Source organism: Verticillium dahliae, genomic scaffold (assembly GCF_000150675.1).
Source record: "Verticillium dahliae VdLs.17 supercont1.25 genomic scaffold, whole genome shotgun sequence".
In the NCBI taxonomy this organism is placed as follows: domain Eukaryota; kingdom Fungi; phylum Ascomycota; class Sordariomycetes; order Glomerellales; family Plectosphaerellaceae; genus Verticillium; species Verticillium dahliae.
This window is the reverse complement of record NW_009276932.1, coordinates 391,090-408,564: the sequence shown is the minus strand read 5'-3', so window position 1 is coordinate 408,564 and position 17,475 is coordinate 391,090. Positions and strand designations below refer to the sequence as shown.

At 52.4% G+C, this 17,475-nt stretch overlaps 5 protein-coding genes across 5 annotated transcripts; 3 read left to right on the top strand and 2 right to left on the bottom strand.

The window, feature by feature from the left end:
* Nucleotides 1-1,335: 1,335 nt before the first annotated feature.
* VDAG_09372 (ZnF3) lies at nt 1,336-2,970 on the bottom strand (the record flags this gene model as incomplete). Its single annotated transcript, XM_009655674.1, has 2 exons — nt 1,336-2,300; nt 2,760-2,970. The coding sequence occupies 2 exons, from the start codon at nt 2,968-2,970 to the stop codon at nt 1,336-1,338; spliced, it is 1,176 nt and encodes a 391-aa protein (XP_009653969.1).
* Nucleotides 2,971-4,404: 1,434 nt separating this feature from the next.
* On the top strand, nt 4,405-6,276 carry VDAG_09371 (maltose permease MAL31; the record flags this gene model as incomplete). Its single annotated transcript, XM_009655673.1, has 5 exons — nt 4,405-4,593; nt 4,651-4,979; nt 5,036-5,087; nt 5,143-5,250; nt 5,299-6,276. The coding sequence occupies 5 exons, from the start codon at nt 4,405-4,407 to the stop codon at nt 6,274-6,276; spliced, it is 1,656 nt and encodes a 551-aa protein (XP_009653968.1).
* Nucleotides 6,277-6,599: 323 nt separating this feature from the next.
* VDAG_09370 (uncharacterized protein) lies at nt 6,600-8,985 on the bottom strand. The gene is made up of 4 exons (XM_009655672.1): nt 8,331-8,985; nt 8,194-8,248; nt 7,989-8,033; nt 6,600-7,798 (listed from the first exon to the last, which is right to left on the bottom strand). The coding sequence occupies exons 2-4, from the start codon at nt 8,220-8,222 to the stop codon at nt 6,640-6,642; spliced, it is 1,233 nt and encodes a 410-aa protein (XP_009653967.1). The 5' UTR covers nt 8,223-8,248; nt 8,331-8,985; the 3' UTR covers nt 6,600-6,639.
* Nucleotides 8,986-12,003: 3,018 nt separating this feature from the next.
* On the top strand, nt 12,004-12,872 carry VDAG_09369 (uncharacterized protein; the record flags this gene model as incomplete). The annotated part of the gene is made up of 3 exons (XM_009655671.1): nt 12,004-12,105; nt 12,179-12,457; nt 12,609-12,872. 3 exons carry the CDS (start codon nt 12,004-12,006, stop codon nt 12,870-12,872), a joined length of 645 nt encoding a protein of 214 aa, XP_009653966.1.
* Nucleotides 12,873-14,650: 1,778 nt separating this feature from the next.
* Nucleotides 14,651-17,292, top strand: VDAG_09368 (uncharacterized protein; the record flags this gene model as incomplete). The annotated part of the gene is made up of 2 exons (XM_009655670.1): nt 14,651-16,984; nt 17,070-17,292. The coding sequence occupies one exon, from the start codon at nt 14,651-14,653 to the stop codon at nt 16,946-16,948; it is 2,298 nt and encodes a 765-aa protein (XP_009653965.1). The 3' UTR covers nt 16,949-16,984; nt 17,070-17,292.
* Between the last annotated feature and the right edge of the window lie 183 nt (nt 17,293-17,475).

Sequence of the window (17,475 nt, the reverse complement as noted above, 5' to 3'; positions counted from 1 at the left end):
TCGTAGCCAGCGCAAGCTCTGGCTGTCTCTGGAGAACTACATCACTGAAAAGATGAAGGACCTCAACCTCCAGCCATCCACCAGAGGTCATTTGACGCCTCTATCAACAGACCCAGCACCTGCTCCAAAGGATTACGAAGCCTCTGCTGAATCCATTCAACTATACCAACGCAAAATTGGTTCCATCAATTACGCAGCAACCACAACACGACCTGATGTGGCCAAAGCTGCCTCAAGACTTGCGGAGTCTCTGCTCAGGCCGACAGAACTCCATCACCTTGCAGCAGACCACTGTCTCCGCTACCTCTATCGCACAAGGACTCTCTCGCTGTCCTACGGAGGATCAGGAGACCATTCTACATCGCTGTATTGTGCGAGCGACGCATCATTCGGCGATGATCCCATCACCAGATTTAGCTCACAAGGATACACCACCATGCTCTTTGGAGGTCCAATTGACTGGAAAGCTACAAAGCAGCGATCCGTGGTCACTTCTAGCACCGAAGCTGAGCTGGTGGCCCTCAGTGTCGCAGCGAGGAACTACCTTGCCACTCTTCGTCTGATCAAGGAGCTTCAGCTACGTTTTCATGGCAAGGTTCCGATCCAGATGTTCTGTGATAACCGCCAAACGCTGCTGTTACTCACTAGTGAGAGGCCTCAAGCCACTACGAAGCTCAAGCATGTTGACATCCATCGTCTTTGGATCCGACAAACAGTCAGACAGGGGAAGATATCCGTGGACTGGATGAGCACTGACAAGATAGTGAGCGATGGGCTTACAAAGATTCTCCCGACTCAGAAGCATCAGAACTTCGTGAAGCTTCTGCAGATGGAGTGCGTACCAGCGGTCCACCAGTGAACAGCTTGCTCAATTTCGCCCACCTCTCCTAACACTTACACACATCCTTATTTGCTTCACAAGCACGATTTCCTTCATCTGCCCTGAGAACGCCAACTGTTCCAAAGGCACCAAATTCTCTACCAAAAGCCGCCAACAGGCATCTGCCTGATCTTTCGTGGTTCAGATGGTCAGAGAGAGGCTCGCCTACCCATCTGAGGGGGTGTGTTGCCGATCAGGCAAGGTTCTGTTCTGTGACCCAGGAGTACTTTCATCCCAAATGTGGAGTCCTCATTTGATGCATTTGTTCTGTCGTTATCGCCCCGGTAAGACTCCTTACCGATGCTGGATCTGACCAATTACCTTCGTTTGGACTTCTGGAAGTCTCCTTTTGTACCTTAACAACAATCAATCCACTTTGTTCAATTCCGTGGTGACACAACGCGCTTCCCATACCATCATTATTCCAGACCTCGTTCATCATCATGATCCCACCGTTATTGCCGGTTCCAGAGCGCCTCCATCTCTTCGCTGCCACCGCGCCATGCTTCTGCCTCCTTCTCCTCCATGCTCTCGGCAAACTCAACCATGAAGCGTAGCATCCACCGATCCAAGACGAAGCTCGAATCTACACTTGTACGAGCCGTCGCATGGAAGGCCCGCAGACGACTGATGGCGCGATCGACCGTTGGCCAGTAGCACTGCAGTCGCAGCAAGAGCTCAAAGTTCCGTTCCAGCCTCGATCGAGCGACGCCGATGTCATCTTCATCGCCACTGAACAGAAGGGTGTGGATCTGCACCGTAGATGCAATGACCAAGACGTGCGAGGTCATCGTGTAGCGGACGTCAGCCCCCGCGGTCGCCTGTGACCGATACACCATCTCGCATAACCGGCCCGCATGCTCTTTGGTTCTCTGTGCATATTCTTGCCGCCGCATCGCCGACGGTGATTCTGTCGCCATGGTGCCCCTAGAGTCTTCTGGTGATAGTGGCGCGTCGATTGCTGCACCGTGCAGGAACTGGTAGTACAGCAGCTGGCCGAAGTGGTAGTAGCCGAGGTATACCGCCGCAAAGATCCGTCCGAGGCCCCTCGACGCGAACCAAGCAAAGTTCTCGGGCGTATCGTGCATATTCGGCGGTAAATTCGCAACCCAGTCGTCCAGCCGCGCCGTCAGTACGTCGACACCTTGGCTTAAAGTCTCCCAAGTCGGGTTCTCGGTGACGCATCGCTGGTTGAAGTTGTTGATTTCCAGCAGGATCCTATTGACCTTGATCATCTGCGCCAGAAGTTGAGAGCCGTGGCTAAAGGCACTCGCCCTGGCACTCGCAAGTCCTTCTGGTGATAGAGCGAGATATGATAGGTCGTCCATGGGCAGGGAGATGTCTGTCCTATTTGGCAAGAGCTTGGGAAGCTTCACAGCCGTGGAGGACCACACATCAATCATCGACAGTGACCACCAGACTACACCTTGTCAGTACAGCGGTCCAAACACATCTACAACATCGACAAGCCTCACCCCTGAGGTTAATCTCGCTCTCCAGCAGATTCGAGGCTGGCCTGTTCGGGAGGTCGAGCAGCTGGGCCATGCGGCAGGCCACACCGTAGTAGATGTTCTCAACCTCGGCCTGCCCCGCCGCAGTCTCGCCGGACCCGATGAGAACGCAGAGCTGGATAGTCGTTAAAGAGATGTCGCGAAGGTCGAGCAGCTTCTCCGCGGCGCGAAGGTAGCCTGTGGCCCTGTCGCGGGGATCGACATCCGCAAAGTACGGATCGGTCGAGAACCTAAACGTCGTACCCGTCAGCCCTGTCTCCGGCTCTGCAAGAGTGCATGCAGGAAGCATGACTCTTGACGCGATGCCTCCCCCTGGGGTTCGACTCGGCCGATACACTCAGGGGCAGCATGTGGCTTCGCCAACGTACCTTGCAGACAGGGCGAACATGCCAAACAGGATGCTATGGGGCACGCGGTCCTGCAGAGCATCCTCGATGAAGCTTGGTCGATGAAAGAGCGAGTGGAACTGATCATGGATGTAATCGAAGTAGAGCCGCACGAGGTCCAGACGCATGGCAAGGCCTGGCAAGGTGGCCTGCGGCTCTGGCTCGACGACTTCGGGGCTGAACCCATCGCCATGGTGGTGGGACGATGCACTCGTCGATCCGCCTTCCGGGGTCAGCGCTTGCGATGCTACTTGGCTGCGTTGCTGAGCACGCTGGTCATAGTAGCCGCCTTCTGGGGGGCCTTGGACGCATGGTATGCCTCTTTCCTCGCAGTGCACACATGCGCGCCGGCCATCCTTCGTCTGACATTTGCGCCGACGACTCCTGTGGACCAGAACATGTTAGTCCAGGTGATCGACATGTGGAGGGTGGACTCGAATGCCTCCAGGCCTTGCTCGGGTGATGAGATGGCGAGGCAAAAGCAGCCGGGCATCAAGCCCATGGTGCGAGTTCGGGCGAGTGTCTTACCGGCACGCGGCACAGGCCGAGGGCTTCCGCATTCCGCGCCCAGGGACGGGACGGTGTCCCAAATCGTCGGTGATAGGCGGTTAGCACCAGGGGACGGAAGCAGGATTCGATGGTGAAGTGATACAGCCCAGCGGGCGCGTTGGTCAGGCACAGACACACAATGATGATGCTGGACGGAAAACTGGTCGTCAAGGGACGAGGTGTCCCGCAAACCAGACGCACGCGGTGCCAGGCTCTGGGTGGTCGTGGTATGAACCGGGGGGCTGAACCCCGACTGACCCCATCACTTTTCCGATTGAGTTGACATCCCCAGACGAATAGGATCCTTGTCTCCCCGCCTGAAGAAGACTCGAGAGGAACCCCTCAGCGGTTAGGGGCGGGAAACCAGCGGAGAAGTTTTGCGCTGGTCGTGGTCCCACCTCATGGATTATCCTCCTTTGGGACTCGATTTGACTCGCACTGCATATTGGCCGCGGCTCAAGCCGGCTTTCACTTCATCTGCACAGTCTGTCGTTCATCGTGCGACACGGAAAATTTTACGGAGAAAACTCTCCAACCAGCACTCGGCCCCGGGCTTCACTGCGGAATTGAGGAACATCGGTAGTTGCACGTGGTGAACGGGTTCTCCTCCACATCGCCCGCATGCCCGCCATCTGATGCACCGCATCCTTCATCCCCATGGGTTCCCCAAGGCAGGTATGGGAACAGAGCCAAGGAGCTACTCGACAGAAAATGGGTGTCCAGACCCTGAGTCGAGGAGGCCACTCCAGGTCTGAGGCCCAACTGGTTGCCCGATTCAGGTCACATCTCCGCACTCCAGTTCCTCGGTTTGACGACAGGACCCTCCCATCCCTTGTCAGTCGATTGACTTGTTCGATCTGCTAGTGCTGCAATCTCTTGATTCGTCCGTGATGACTTGGGACGCTGTAATGGGCCATGGCATCCAACTTGGCTTCCCCATCGTGAACAAACTATATAATAGGTCACGCCCACACGTCATTCTACTCACGATACTTTTGAGTCAGCCGCCCTTCAACCAACCGGTGATCGATCAACAAGCTTCTACTGGCAGGATACTCTGACAAAAGGTCTCGTCAACATGTCCCAGGAGAAGGATCTCGGCCCCAGCGACGGGCTGGCCGCCGTCCCCACGGTTAGCCATGGCCAGCGCAACGAGACGGATGTGGCCCTCAACAATGAGCGTCAGATGAGCGTTCGCGATACCTTCCGCTTCTGGCCCAAGGCTATCCTGTTCTCTTTCGTCATCTCGCTGTCCATCATCATGGAGGTTGGTCTCGGTCTTCTCAGCTCTACAAAGTAACCTCGCACTAACATTGTGACTCAGGGATACGATACCCATCTGATGAGCAGCTTCTACGCCTACCCGACCTTCATGGAACGCTACGGCAACCAGGTTGACGAGAACGGCCCTCTGATTTCGGCCCAGTGGCAGACAATTATCGGCAACGGTGTTCAGGTTGGATCCATCATCGGCCTCATCATCAACGGCTTCATTACTGAGTGGCTCGGATATCGCAAAACCATGATCATCGCTATGACAGCTATGATCGGCGCCATCTTCATCCCCTTCTTCTCCAACGGTCTCCCCATGTTCCTCGCGGGAGCCCTCATTCAGGGTATCCCGTGGGGTATCTTCCAGACTCTTGCTGTCACGTGAGTATTTCAAACTCGGTTAACGCAACAACGAGGCCTTGCTGACTTGCTCCCAGTTACGCTGCTGATATCTGTCCTACCGCTCTCCGCGCTTACATGACGTCCTGGGTAAGTCTGTGCTTGAGTGATATCCAGACATCCTTGACTAACATGATTGCGATAGATCAACATCTGCTGGGTTATCGGCCAGTTCATCGCTGTTGGCATCCTGAACGGCTTCATCGACCGTACTGACCAGTGGAGCTATCGTATCCCCTTCGCCATTCAATGGGTAAGCTTGATCCCAAGCCATCGATACAACAGTCCTAACAATGAATAGATCTGGCCCATTCCCATCATTGTTGGTACCTTCTTCGCTCCTGAGAGCCCTTGGTGGCTTGTCCGCCACAACCGCATGGAGGAGGCCAAGGAGGCTGTTCGCAGGCTTACCAAGCCCGAGAGCGGTGTTGAGTTTGATCTCGATGCTCACATGGAGATGATGCGCGTCACCAACCAGTTTGAGATGGAGATGAGCACCGGCGCTCACTACTGGGACTGCTTCCGCGGCAGCAACCTTCGCCGTACCGAGATCGCCTGTATCACCTGGATGACCCAATCCTTCTGCGGTGTTCCATTCATGGGCTACGGTGTGCAGTTTATGGTTCAGGCTGGTCTCGACACCAAGCACAGCTACGCCCTCAGCCTTGGCCAGTCCGGCATTGGTCTGTTCGGTTGCATCCTCGCCTGGTTCATCATGACGTGGTTCGGCCGTCGCACCATGTACCTCGGTGGTCTTTCGGCCATGTTCGCCATCCTCATGATCATGGGCTTCCTTGGCATCCCTGCGGAGACCTCCGGTACCTCGTGGGCTGTTGGTGTTCTCGTCATTATCATGGTCTTTGCCTTCCAGCTTTCTGTCGGCCCTGCCTGCTACACCATTGTCGCCGAGATCCCCTCGACCCGCCTGCGTATCAAGACGGTCGCCCTTGCTCGCGCCTTTTACAACGCTGGTGGCTTCATTACCAACGCTCTCATGCCCCAGATCGTCGGCCGCAAGGCGTGGAACTGGGGAGCCAAGGGCGGCTTCTTCTGGGCCGGTATCACCGCCCTCTTCCTCGTCTGGACCTTCTTCCGCATGCCCGAGGCCAAGGGCCTGACCTACTCCGAGCTCGACCTGCTGTTCGAGCACCGCGTCGGCGCTCGCAAGTTCTCGCAGGAGGCTGCTGATGTCCTGAAGCCCCAGCTCCAGGAGGTCGCGGACCGCTCCGAGAAGGTTGCCGAGGTCGAACGCGAGGAACGCGAGGTGCGCAGTGCTTAAGCGTACGAGCTGCCTGACTTGAAAGGGCCTTGAACCTTCTGCTCCTGTCGCGCATCTTGAATAGCGATTGAGTGACCTGCTTTCAGGCTCTGCAGCGAGGCGTGTTGCAAACATACTAGCATAATAATCACAACTCCTGAAATATACCCCGGATTTCATCTATTGCTCTAACCTTGTGTTACGGTCGGCCCCTCACACTGTCGTAAGTGCCATGCAGCAGCTATCCAATTGAGCTAAAAGGATACGTGTTGAATCAACGTCGTTAATTCAACTGGGCTGTATTCAAAGAGGTATAGGCCACAGGCCTATACTATGCCACGGGTATAACACGTAACACTTTGACATTGCGGAATTATCTGTGGTCTAGATTTCTCCCTCCTGTAGGTCTGTGGCTTCGCTGGAGTCGCTATAGTCATTGCCAGGTGAACTGTCACTAGCGTCCACTTCCAACCACGAGAACCATGTAGCTGCTAGCAAAAAGACAAGTGCGAGTGTACTGGAGGCAGCCACGAACACATACGGCCAGCACCATGAGCCCTGTTTCTGCAGCTGTAGCAGACTATGCATCGCGGGCCCTATTCCAAGCTTGGGCACGGCTTCGAGGAGCACGTCGATGCCGAAGCCGACAAGTCGCTTCTGTTCGCGCACCGTATTGCGCTGGGGAATAACAATTTGCTCTTCCTCTGCCTCGTGGCTTGCGATGTTAGAATGAAGACTTGGAGAAGACGATGGCTCCGAATCTTGTTCCACAGCGATTTGAGGCCTTGCCGTATTGCCGTTTGCTCCGTAATTTGGAAAATAATCTCTTGGTTCGAGAAGTGGCCTGGTATCACCTCCTTGTGGCCCCTCATCTTCCTCCTGGTCGACGGGTACCAGCCAGGCGGCCAAAACGGACTTCATGAGCGTCAAGGACTGTCGGCCGATCTCTATGAGAGCGTATCCGGCTGTCAATGATCTGAATGACGATGTGCCGATGAATAGTGCGGCGCCCGCGATGCCGAGGCAGACATTCATGATTGTCAGGCCTAGGTTATAAAGTAGACTGTTGGCACCCTGTTTACCCTGGTACATGAACCAGGCAATCGACGTTAGAGATACGATTGTCGTCCCCAAGGAGCCAACGACCTTGGCTTCTCGGGTATGTCTGTCGTGGTCGTCGTGCAATGAGAGTCGATAGGACATGAATCCAAAGGCAAAGTTCCCACCTCCTATTGATAGTGGGCAGAGGCAAAAGGTGACAACCAGAATAAATCCGGCTTTGAGGTTCGGTAACCTGGTCTTGATAGTCTGAAATGTGTCATGAAGGTTTCCGGACGGGCTGTTCTCTCTCCAGGTTGACTTGTCCGATGGCAGGTGCCACAAGGCCACACATCCCAGAGCCGTCATCATGGCAGAGATGAGTAGCGGTATACGGATGCCGAAGAACCGCACGATGTACAGAGAAAGGTAGGACGTCAAAAAGCGGGACAGCGTTTGGACCCCAGAATCAAACTGGAATGCTAGCGCGTACATCCGAGGGGTGCTTCGAAGGAGCTATAGTATCAGCAAAAAGTCATACATTATAGATACATGTATAGGGGGTGACAAAGATCGCTCACCTTGATGGAGGGACTGTGCTCTCAACGAGCCCAGAAATCAGAGCATATCTGAAAGCTGTGCAGGTAAAAGGCCCGCCGCCGAGGAAAAATAACGCGTTTGACAAAAATACCCACGCTTTTAGATTGTCTTTGGAGCCGTAATATACCGCACAACAGAGACTAATCGGTGGTAAAGAGTTACTGAAAGCTGAGAGAAGAGTCACAGATTTGGTGGTATCGAGTCTATGAATTGGCTGCGATCAGAGTGATGGACCAAAGTGTGCGATCTTAGGCCGGATAGGATGTTTTTACACCATCCAAAAAGTCTTTGATAACTTACGCATAGAGTTTAACAGCACTGGTCATCATGAAAAACGCAACCAAAGAGGTCAAACCTGATGCAGTTGTCAGCTTAGGAAGTGGAAGCAGCTTTTGATGAGGCTGGTCTGACGGATGCAAAACCAGGTGATGGCTTACCGAAGAAATTCGCGGACCAATTATTTGCATTTAAAACCTGGGAGATGAGATCTTTGCAGCCCTCTTCCGTCTCGATCCCGTGGCACAAGATCTCACGCCAAGCTGGTTGTGAGTTATCCACAGCCAGCACTGTTGCAGAGGTGAAGCAGGCAATACATTGGTAGCAGGTGGGCTAACAGAGTCGCAGGCCGACTTGCGACTCTTGCAAGTCCAAATTGCTCACTCTGGACGTTCCATCGAGATACACGGCTCTGTGGCGCATCCTGGGCTGTGTCTAGAACCATAGCTCTGTGCGGCCTGCTCGGTGAACGGCAGCGCTACACGGATGCTAGCAAAGACGGAAGCTGGCAATAAAGGTTTGGTGGCGTGATACACAGAAGAGTCGATGCTGAGGCTGTGACTGATGATTGACCGTGGATGCTTCTTCCAAACACAAGAATGGGCTGCACGTCAGGCCGGTCAGCCAGCCTTGGCGGTTTCGCCCTGTGCAAGAAATCGCACACCAACGTCTGGCCCGGTCTGTAGCAAAGCGGCACAGCTTCCTTTGCTGCTGCCTAAGGTGAAAGACCGCGTCGTACAAGACTACCTTGCTTTCGCTCAAATACGAGCCAAGCTTTGACTGATCAATGATTGCTTTTGCCATTCTCGCAACAATGATGCAGTGTTTCTTCCGTCACAAGAGATCCAAAACATCGCACCCAAAAAACCAACATCCCGCATCCTGCCCGCGGCCCAGAGATCAGGAAATGGCGCCATGGCACATATCATATGATCACTCTAGAGTATATTAGCCATGCGTATCACGTGCAGGAGTAGCGCAGCTGATTGTGTAGAGGTGTGGTACCAAAATGACCACAGCCTGCTTTGCCTCGAATAATAATTGCCTCCATCGCCAAGCTACAAATGGGGCTAGCCAAATGCAGTGCTGCACTGCAAGAGATTCGGAGCAGATGAGATAGTAGCTCGATCAACGGCGGTCGTGCATCTTTGTCAGGATTGTGAGGGCCAAACAACGGGTTTCAACAAGCATGCTCAGCTAGGTACTTAAAACGACCCGGGAGAAGATAACTAAGGTACCTACGTAAACATCTTAGATCATCTGCAAGAAGCCCATCCCGCCAAGGATTGCCTCAAGAAGCCGAGGCTACCCTCATCCAGCCCCATTTGTAGGTCTACAAGTATTTCTGCCAACGCACACGGTCCGCCAACCACTTGCCCACCCTCTCAACTACAAGTTCTATCCTTGGTGCCCAAGCCGAAGTCCTTGCTCACCAGTACGCCCAATGGCGGCAGGCCAACGGTACAGGACGAAATTGTCCCCCGCGGCTTCCCCATGGCTTGACGCTCCTTTTCTCCAGCGTCACTTTAGACTGTTCCAAATTAATGCGCAAACAACAGAGCTGTAACGTACGAAATCACAACAAGGTTCAATTGTATTACCGGCCTTCCGGTTGACTCCTTCTTCTCGTAATCTTACGTTTTCCTGATACTGGATTGGGCATCGTGCATCGCCCATCCTTCAAAAACCCGCAAGCGCTGTCGCAATCGAAACGCCTCGGAAGACTCTCAATATCGCTGCCTCTGCGCTCGAGAGCTGACATTATTTCGACCGCATCGTCTAGAACTTGGGAAAGCCCTCTGATCGGGGGCGTGTTCGACCTCAGGGTAATTGCTGCGGTACTTAGAACGCCGGTATCTGAGATCGGTGGACATGGTAGGTGATTTCACCCTGCGGTATATAGCCTGGAGTCCACTAGATCCATATCAGAGTGGAAAATCTGCTGATACGTGCCCGGCACGGTGTTAGGTGGGCGGGTTGTCATGTGAGGGTCTCATGCGACCCGAACAGATATGGGAAGCCTTTCCCGAGCTTCGATATCTCCCTCGACCAGAGCCGCCTCTCGAGGATGAGAGAGATCATCACCGATGGGAAGCAGAATACCAAACGTGGCAAAAGCTGAGGTGCAAAAACGACAAAGGAGGCTATTTCTGTCGGAAACACGGGCTTTGGATAACGTGCAACCAAATCGACGTCTTCGATCTCAAAGGCCAGAAGTTCGAGGGCCTTATTTACGAGATTGATGGCACTATGTACTTGGAAAGAACGTGCCCACCCAGTCACGATCAGTGGGAATCATCACGAGACCGACACATATTGGAGTCCCTGATCACTCACGACCAAGAACAACATGACGTTCACTACAAAATATCCATGATATCAGACAAGGTCGAAAATGAGGATGAAGTAGAAGGACTTATTTATCAATCAGAGCAGTTGCATCTTGGAGACGACGGACAGCCTGAATCGGGAATCGAGGCGGGCGAACCCAGTCAGTCGAAGAGACACCTGGCGGGGAAAGGGCGAAGTCATGACCCGAAGCGTTCCCACAAAGAACATAGCTCGAAGTACTACAACGAGTCCCACCGAAGGAAGTCTGGTGGGAGCAGTGGTACCTCAAAGCGACATAAAGGCCATGGCAGTTCTGGTTCAGGGTGTCAACATTAATAAAGGTGCTACATTGTGCTTCCGAAGACCCAGTGAAAGTAAACCAAAAGCGCGATTGCAGCTCAAACAAAGTTCGTTGGGAGCTAGTACGTTGGTGTCGCTTCCCATTTGGATATTGCCCATGGCTCGGCATCAACAAGGCATTATTGTGCGAAAGACATAGAACCAAAGGCGCCTCATCACTTATTCGCGAGGTCACAAACTCAATTGTCGTACTATCAGTGGGCAATCTTCCTTCACCGCGCTCAAAAAGACGTATTTATCCAGACGGCAGGGTTGGATCTGATAAGGGTCCGACTTCTGGAGCCACAGAGGACAAGATAAACAGGCTTCAAAGAAACACATGTCGCAAGGTCTAGGAAACCATGTTAGGAAATTGGCTTCTATAGTGTCGCCATTCCAAATCAAGCTTCTCCTCTGAAATTTTTGTGAGCTTTCTTAACAGATCCACATTCAGACTGCCCGGGTTGAGCAGATTGATGTGAACAGACAGGCAAAATCTTTTTGGCGACGGCGACCGAGGCAAGTGCGGGGAGATGCATAGACCCCCAATCCCAACAGTTGCTTGGCAATAAACAGGCTACGATAAAGTACTACAGTGAGTACCTAGCACTGCAGGTGGCTAGCACTCGTTGCCTTGGGGGCTGAGCAGCCTACCTAGGGTACACAAAACAAGCACGCCATGATAGTACCTGTAACACCCCCTCCCCCTCCCCCAGAAACAACGGCACATGTTGGATGGAAGCCTTGGCGACTCGCCAACAGATCTCATGCACATCAAGGCAAGTAAGGCTGCGTAACGAGCGAACTAACATGCACCTCAGGGCACCCTCCGCCGCTGAAGTATGTGAAAATGATGAAGCCTTACATGTGGCTAAATTATGGACGCTGGCCGGCCAAACATCTCACACCCTTCAACGCGCTGGTGGGTGTCGGCTTTGGGTCCCTCTACAGACACCAATATCCTCAGCCTCGACTGGAATGATGCCCAAAGCGCGCACATGGTCCACGGCGATGAAGAAAGAAGAAGGAGCAGTGGAGAACGAAAGAGGTGGTAGGCGACATGCGTCTCGAAGAATAAATTGTCGAGAATCGCAACAGCTCGGTGATTCCACGTTCATCAAATGACAAGGTCATGGCGCTGTGACCTGGACTTTTTGTATCACGATGGCAGGTTTCACGCCGCTCTTGGGGGGAAAGGATGGGTCGCCTACAAGTACCCTGGCAGATGACCGCCGCCAGAAGGACCTTTGGTACCGCGCTGTAGATGTGAGCACAGCATTTCATTTTCGACTTGTCCAGACCCACGTCTTTACTTGATCACTCATGCTCGATTCTACAGAAGTACAACAGTACCCTTCTGAGAGGCGGGGCTCGACACAAGCGCTACATCCACCATTTGACAGACGCTGATGGTGGCTCTGTAGGACGAAGTATTATCGAAGGTGCCATCCTCGCCCGGGATCAATACTTGTCATTAGCCCACCATACGAAGAAGACCTTCCTCTGGCGATGCGGCTGCTTATGTCAATTTATGTACCGTCATCATCGAACCGTCGATCTTTTCTCCCAGATCAAGGTCATCACATTCGTCTGGGCCCCGGCCAGAGTTGCTTTGCAGGTTAGTTGCAAGGCCTCGTGCAAGGCAGCTCGCGATGGGTTAGGGTTGTACAGCAGCAACCAAACGTTGAGAGCCTTGGGAGCCCAACCCCGCAGCTGATCCTTTTCTCTCCCTTTCATCAGCTCAACTCGCAGCTTACACTTCTCTCCAGGCCTTTGACGAAGCCCAAAGAGCTTCGCAAGAAGCCGTTGATGGGATCGTTCTGATCGAGGGCCATCTTATCTCTTGGATTGAAACCGCGGCTCACTCCTCCGGCGACGACAGAATCTGCGACATTGTTGTGGGTATTCTTGCATCCGCGATCGACCTTGCTTTTCTGGCGAAGGAGCATCTGTCATTGCAGTCTGCCGGTATGCCCCCCCGGCATCCTTTCGCCATGTCTGGACGGATCATCATTCCGCCCCGGAATCCTTAAACCCTACCCACTACTCTCCTTACTTTTGTTGGGAATATAGCGACTAATCTTATGGTTCCAGGGCGCTTCTTCTCGTCTCTTCGACCTGGCACCGTACCACTGGATAAATTCACGAGAAAGAAAACCGCACTTCAGGATGCCATGTCGACACTGAGCACAGCGCTCCATGACAAACGTACGTCAAGCCATGGCTTCTTATATACTTGTCGTGGGTTTTCTTCTTGAGTCGGTGTTATTCGAAACCGGCACTTGAAGTAGTCGGCAGCATCGCATGTAGGCCATGTCATAGATTGTGGCATCTGGCAAAGGACGTCAGCGAATTTGTCATCTATGTCGCTGTCAGGTGGCAGTATGAATTTTCTTGTGTTCGGACATTAGAAACAGTCTCGGCTCATCAGCCTCCTGTTTGTCTCGAAACCTGCAGATCTCAAGCTGCCAACATGCGCGAAGGGTCCCTTGGCCTACTGTCTTCATTTCGTGATGTATCATCACCATGCCCTACGGGCGTTGCTCGAGCAACCAATGTTGTCCTGGTATCTTGAGCGCATAATAATGAGTATCTCTAGGAATCAAATTTCAACTCGACACCACTACCCGACTGGAGTCTATTGATGTCGGGCTCTCGCTCACAGAACACAGAGTGGTCTCTTTATTACACGGTAGGCTTGTGCTTTGTAGGGAGCAAAGCCCGTGGTTGGCTTTGGGTCCCCTCTTCTTCAACTGCAGGTTTTAGAACCATCTGCTGACTGGGATTGCGGCAGTCCATCAATCATCTGTGGAGCAAACTTTGAAGATGTACGACACTTGGCTTCGCGACTGGCGCGCCTCGTCAAAAGGTATGCATTCAGGGTGATGCTCAGGCCACGCCATTGGTTCTCTCTTCAGCCTAGCCCGTGCTTCAATGTGGGCAGCTTATTTGATGCAGTGCCGGGCTTCCATATTTCGTGCGGGCCGATTTTGATAACTTTCCCTCGCCTTAGATACCGCGAATCTCAAAGACATACGGTCATGGCTCGAGAAAGACGCAGCAAGCTTTTCTTTCCAAGATAGCCATAGGCCTATCAAGGGAACCGGAGAATGGTTATTGCAACAACCAGCTTGGAATAACTGGTGCAACAGCTGCAGTCAAGACACAAAAGACAACGGCTTGCTTTGGTTGAGTGGGAAGTCAGGTCAGTGAAGACATCCTCGTGCTTGTCGGAAAGCCTAACAGGTGGCCTGGCTCAGGAAGTGGAAAGTCCATGCTATCGATTTCAGTATATCAACGGCTGCATCGTCTTCTGCAGCCCCAATCGCCCTCAAAAGACCCACTTGTAATTCACGCACGCTTTCCTGGTGGTGTCGGCAATCTCGAAGCATCGAATCCATCCGCGTTATGCGGCAAGTTGCTGCATCGACTCCTAACATACCATCTCAACAGCGAGAGAAAGCTTGAAGTTGATGTGGCCGACAGACTTCGAAGCCTACAGACCGAGCATGTAGGCGGGTCAAAAACGTGTCCTTGGAGTGCCATCTGGCCTATTTGCAAGACGGCATTTTCACGCTTGACTCATGTCAGATATACCTGGATAATCGATGGACTCGATGAATGCCACTTCGAAGCTCAAAATACGAACGGAGTACCAAGCTTAAGAAGGTTTCTAGAAGAGCTTCGCGACTTTTCTATAAACCACAACTGCCGCATTGTGATATTCTCACGCCGGCAGCCCGATATACAGAAAGTTATCGCTCCGCAGTTCGAGATACGTATTGATCACGGCCTAAACACCCAGGATATCATGAGCTTCACGACAAAGCGACTTCACGCTGATGGAAGCTTGATTCCTGCGGAACAAAGGGAACGTGTCTTACAGAAAGTTCGTCTGCGGGCAGATGGCATGTTCGTGTGGGCCAAAGCATTGCTGCAGTACCTCGACGAGCTTCTCTCTCCGGAAGAATTTCAGTCACGCCTCGGCACACTTCCAAGCAACTTGTCAGACGTATACGACGAACTGATTCGAGTCACCGACAACAAGTTTCCTCTCGAGACCGCAAATTCCCGGCGTTGTATTTTTGTCGTTATGCTTGAAGCTCGGGTTCCACTTGACATTGAGGATGTTGCAAGAATACTGGAGGTTGCAAGCGACTCAATCGAACAGTTCATAACCTATCGCTGCCAGCCTTTCATCGAGTTGGACGACGGCAAACTAAAGTTCATGCACAGCTCGGTCCGTGACTACTGCCTCCAAAGCAGTGAGACTCTCAGCCGGCACGTCCTCGGAACACGAGCGCTTGTCTCTATCACCTCTTTTGAATCACACAGCAAGCTGGCGGAACAGTGCTTTTTGTGTCTGCTCGACGCTGGATATGGGTCCGAGGATAAAATTGGAGGACTGCTGCACCGCAACATCAAGTCTACAACAGGCGGGTCGGCACTACAGGTACTGAATACGCAGTGGACCGTTCAACCTCCCTCCAAAGGAGTCTCCTTTGAATATGCGCAAAAGAACTGGGCATTTCACCTTACAGCCGTCGACGATCCTGAATACGGACTGCTGGAGCTTGCGCAACTTTTCTTGCACGTGTCAAATTTTGCCTACTGGGCCGAATACACACTTTTGGAGAGTAGAAACGACTACAATCACATTCGACGCACGAACTTACAGCTGAAGGAATGGTACAGAGCCCTTCCTACGCCCAAGCGGAATCAAATCTCGGTTGAGGACTATTTGATATATCCTTACACAACGCTCAGCGAGACTTACAAGCGGCGTCAAGGACAAGACAAGCTCTTGCAGTGGCTTGCCTTGTTGCAAAATATCAGGTTTCAACGAGACATTGGCCAAACTCTGAAAGCCAGTCCTCTACTTGCTCAAGCAGTCGAAGGGCTGGAGAATGACCTCGGCTCTGAAGCTCCTCTGACTCTTCGAGTGAGATCCGACAACGCGACTGTACTATTGGAGCTTGAAGCTCCAGACAAAGCCTACTCGGAGCTTAGAGCTCTCACTGAGATCCAAGAGAGATTGCTCGGAGAAGACGAACCAACGCTATTCAGGACCCTCAACTCTAGAGGCTCTGCTGAATTACAGTTGGTTCGCTTCAATCAAAGTGCAAAAACGCAGGAAACCGCTTGTGTAGGTTTTCGGAGACTATTTGGCGCTCAAGATCCTCGCTACCTGGGCAGTCGCATTTTATACGCGCTTGCTCTTGTCCAGCTGAACCAACTGGATACGGCGCTCGAAATTTTGACTGCCGTATTCGATTATCGAAGAAAACAGTATGGTGACAAAGATCTCTTCACCTCAATGGCACAGTTTCCCATGGGAGACATACAGCGTATCCAGGGCAAACGAGAGCAAAGCCTCAAGAATTTGAAAGAGGCTCTCAATTTGCGACTCTTGGCTGTCCCATACGACAGCATATGGGCCTTGGACATCCGCATATCGCTTTTGGTGGCTTACCGGGACTTCGGCATGCTCTCGGAGGCTCGAAAAGCGGTTGAGCAACTTGAACAAGAGGGGACGCTGCAGAACAACTTCGACAGGCACTGCCAAGTCGTCCATCTCAAAGCTTTACTGCTGGCAGATCGTGGCTATATATCACAAGCCATTCTTCAGTTGGAACAGTTATTCTATGAAACCGAACGTCGGAACTTCACGAGGTCTTTCATGTGGGTTATTCTTGATCTTGCCACGCTGTTACGAAGCCATAACCCACGCGAGGGTGGAAAGATTGCGGAAGTGTTGTTCGATCATATCCTGGTTGATCAATCACCTGACGAGAGACTCGAGGAATCCCAATCGAGCGCGCAGAATGTGCTCAAAACTCCAAAAATTGACAAGGATCTAGCTTTGGATACCAATGTTGAGGAAGGGAGAGAAAGAGTCATAGTCTTTGATGATCTGGATCCAGATCCACCTCGACTATTGCAGCTTGCGGAAAGGGCACTGAATCTGACCAGACAGCACCAACATGAAGCTGTCAACCAGCTTCTGCAAGAGGAGCATGTAGCCTGGTATCGACCTCAGGATCTCTGGGTCAAGTTCGGTGGGCCGCCATCCGATACATCTTTGATGAAAGCGCCTATTGCGAAGTAGGATTTGGCTCGTAATACGTAGCGGTTCATTTGATGAGTATTTCTTTCTTCTTTATCCCCCGTTGCTACTTTCACTCATGCAAACGGACTTTGTTAGTCAGTTTCTAACAAATGAGCCACAGATAAGTCGAGGGAAAATTGAACTAAACAAGGTAGGTAGTTATTTCATAGTCTGGAGGCAGGTTTTACAGGGAATCGAAACAACGATGGTGTCTTCTTTCCACCACATGTTATTTTCGTTATGCCCGTCGGTCGCCGGATTAAACACTGAGATCGAGCTGTAGGGGGAACAGGGACACGTGCAATGGTGACATCCGGTAGTCCAATATACCGCATCTCATTCCACGTGTCAAGCTTCAATCACGATTTCGAGGTACCAGAATAAGGACCTCAAGACCTGGGCCATTCTCTGTTGAGATACTACCTTGCCTAACTGCGGGGGCGGGCCTCCTGCCTTTCCTAGCGTGGTCAAGTAGCCGGTGACCAGCCGGCGAGTGACCATAACCATGTCATAGCGAAGGGATGACA

What these genes read in the sequence shown, in the direction of transcription:
- VDAG_09370 (XM_009655672.1), bottom strand. Translation starts at nt 8,222, where the DNA reads ATGATGACCAGTGCTGTTAAACTCTATGC. An exon ending in AGTGCTGTTAAACTCTATGC is followed by an intron (nt 8,034 to 8,193) that starts GTAAGTTATCAA and finishes ACCACCGATTAG; the next exon opens with TCTCTGTTGTGCGGTATATT. An exon ending in TCCAAAGACAATCTAAAAGC is followed by an intron (nt 7,799 to 7,988) that starts GTGGGTATTTTT and finishes GCTCCTTCGAAG; the next exon opens with CACCCCTCGGATGTACGCGC.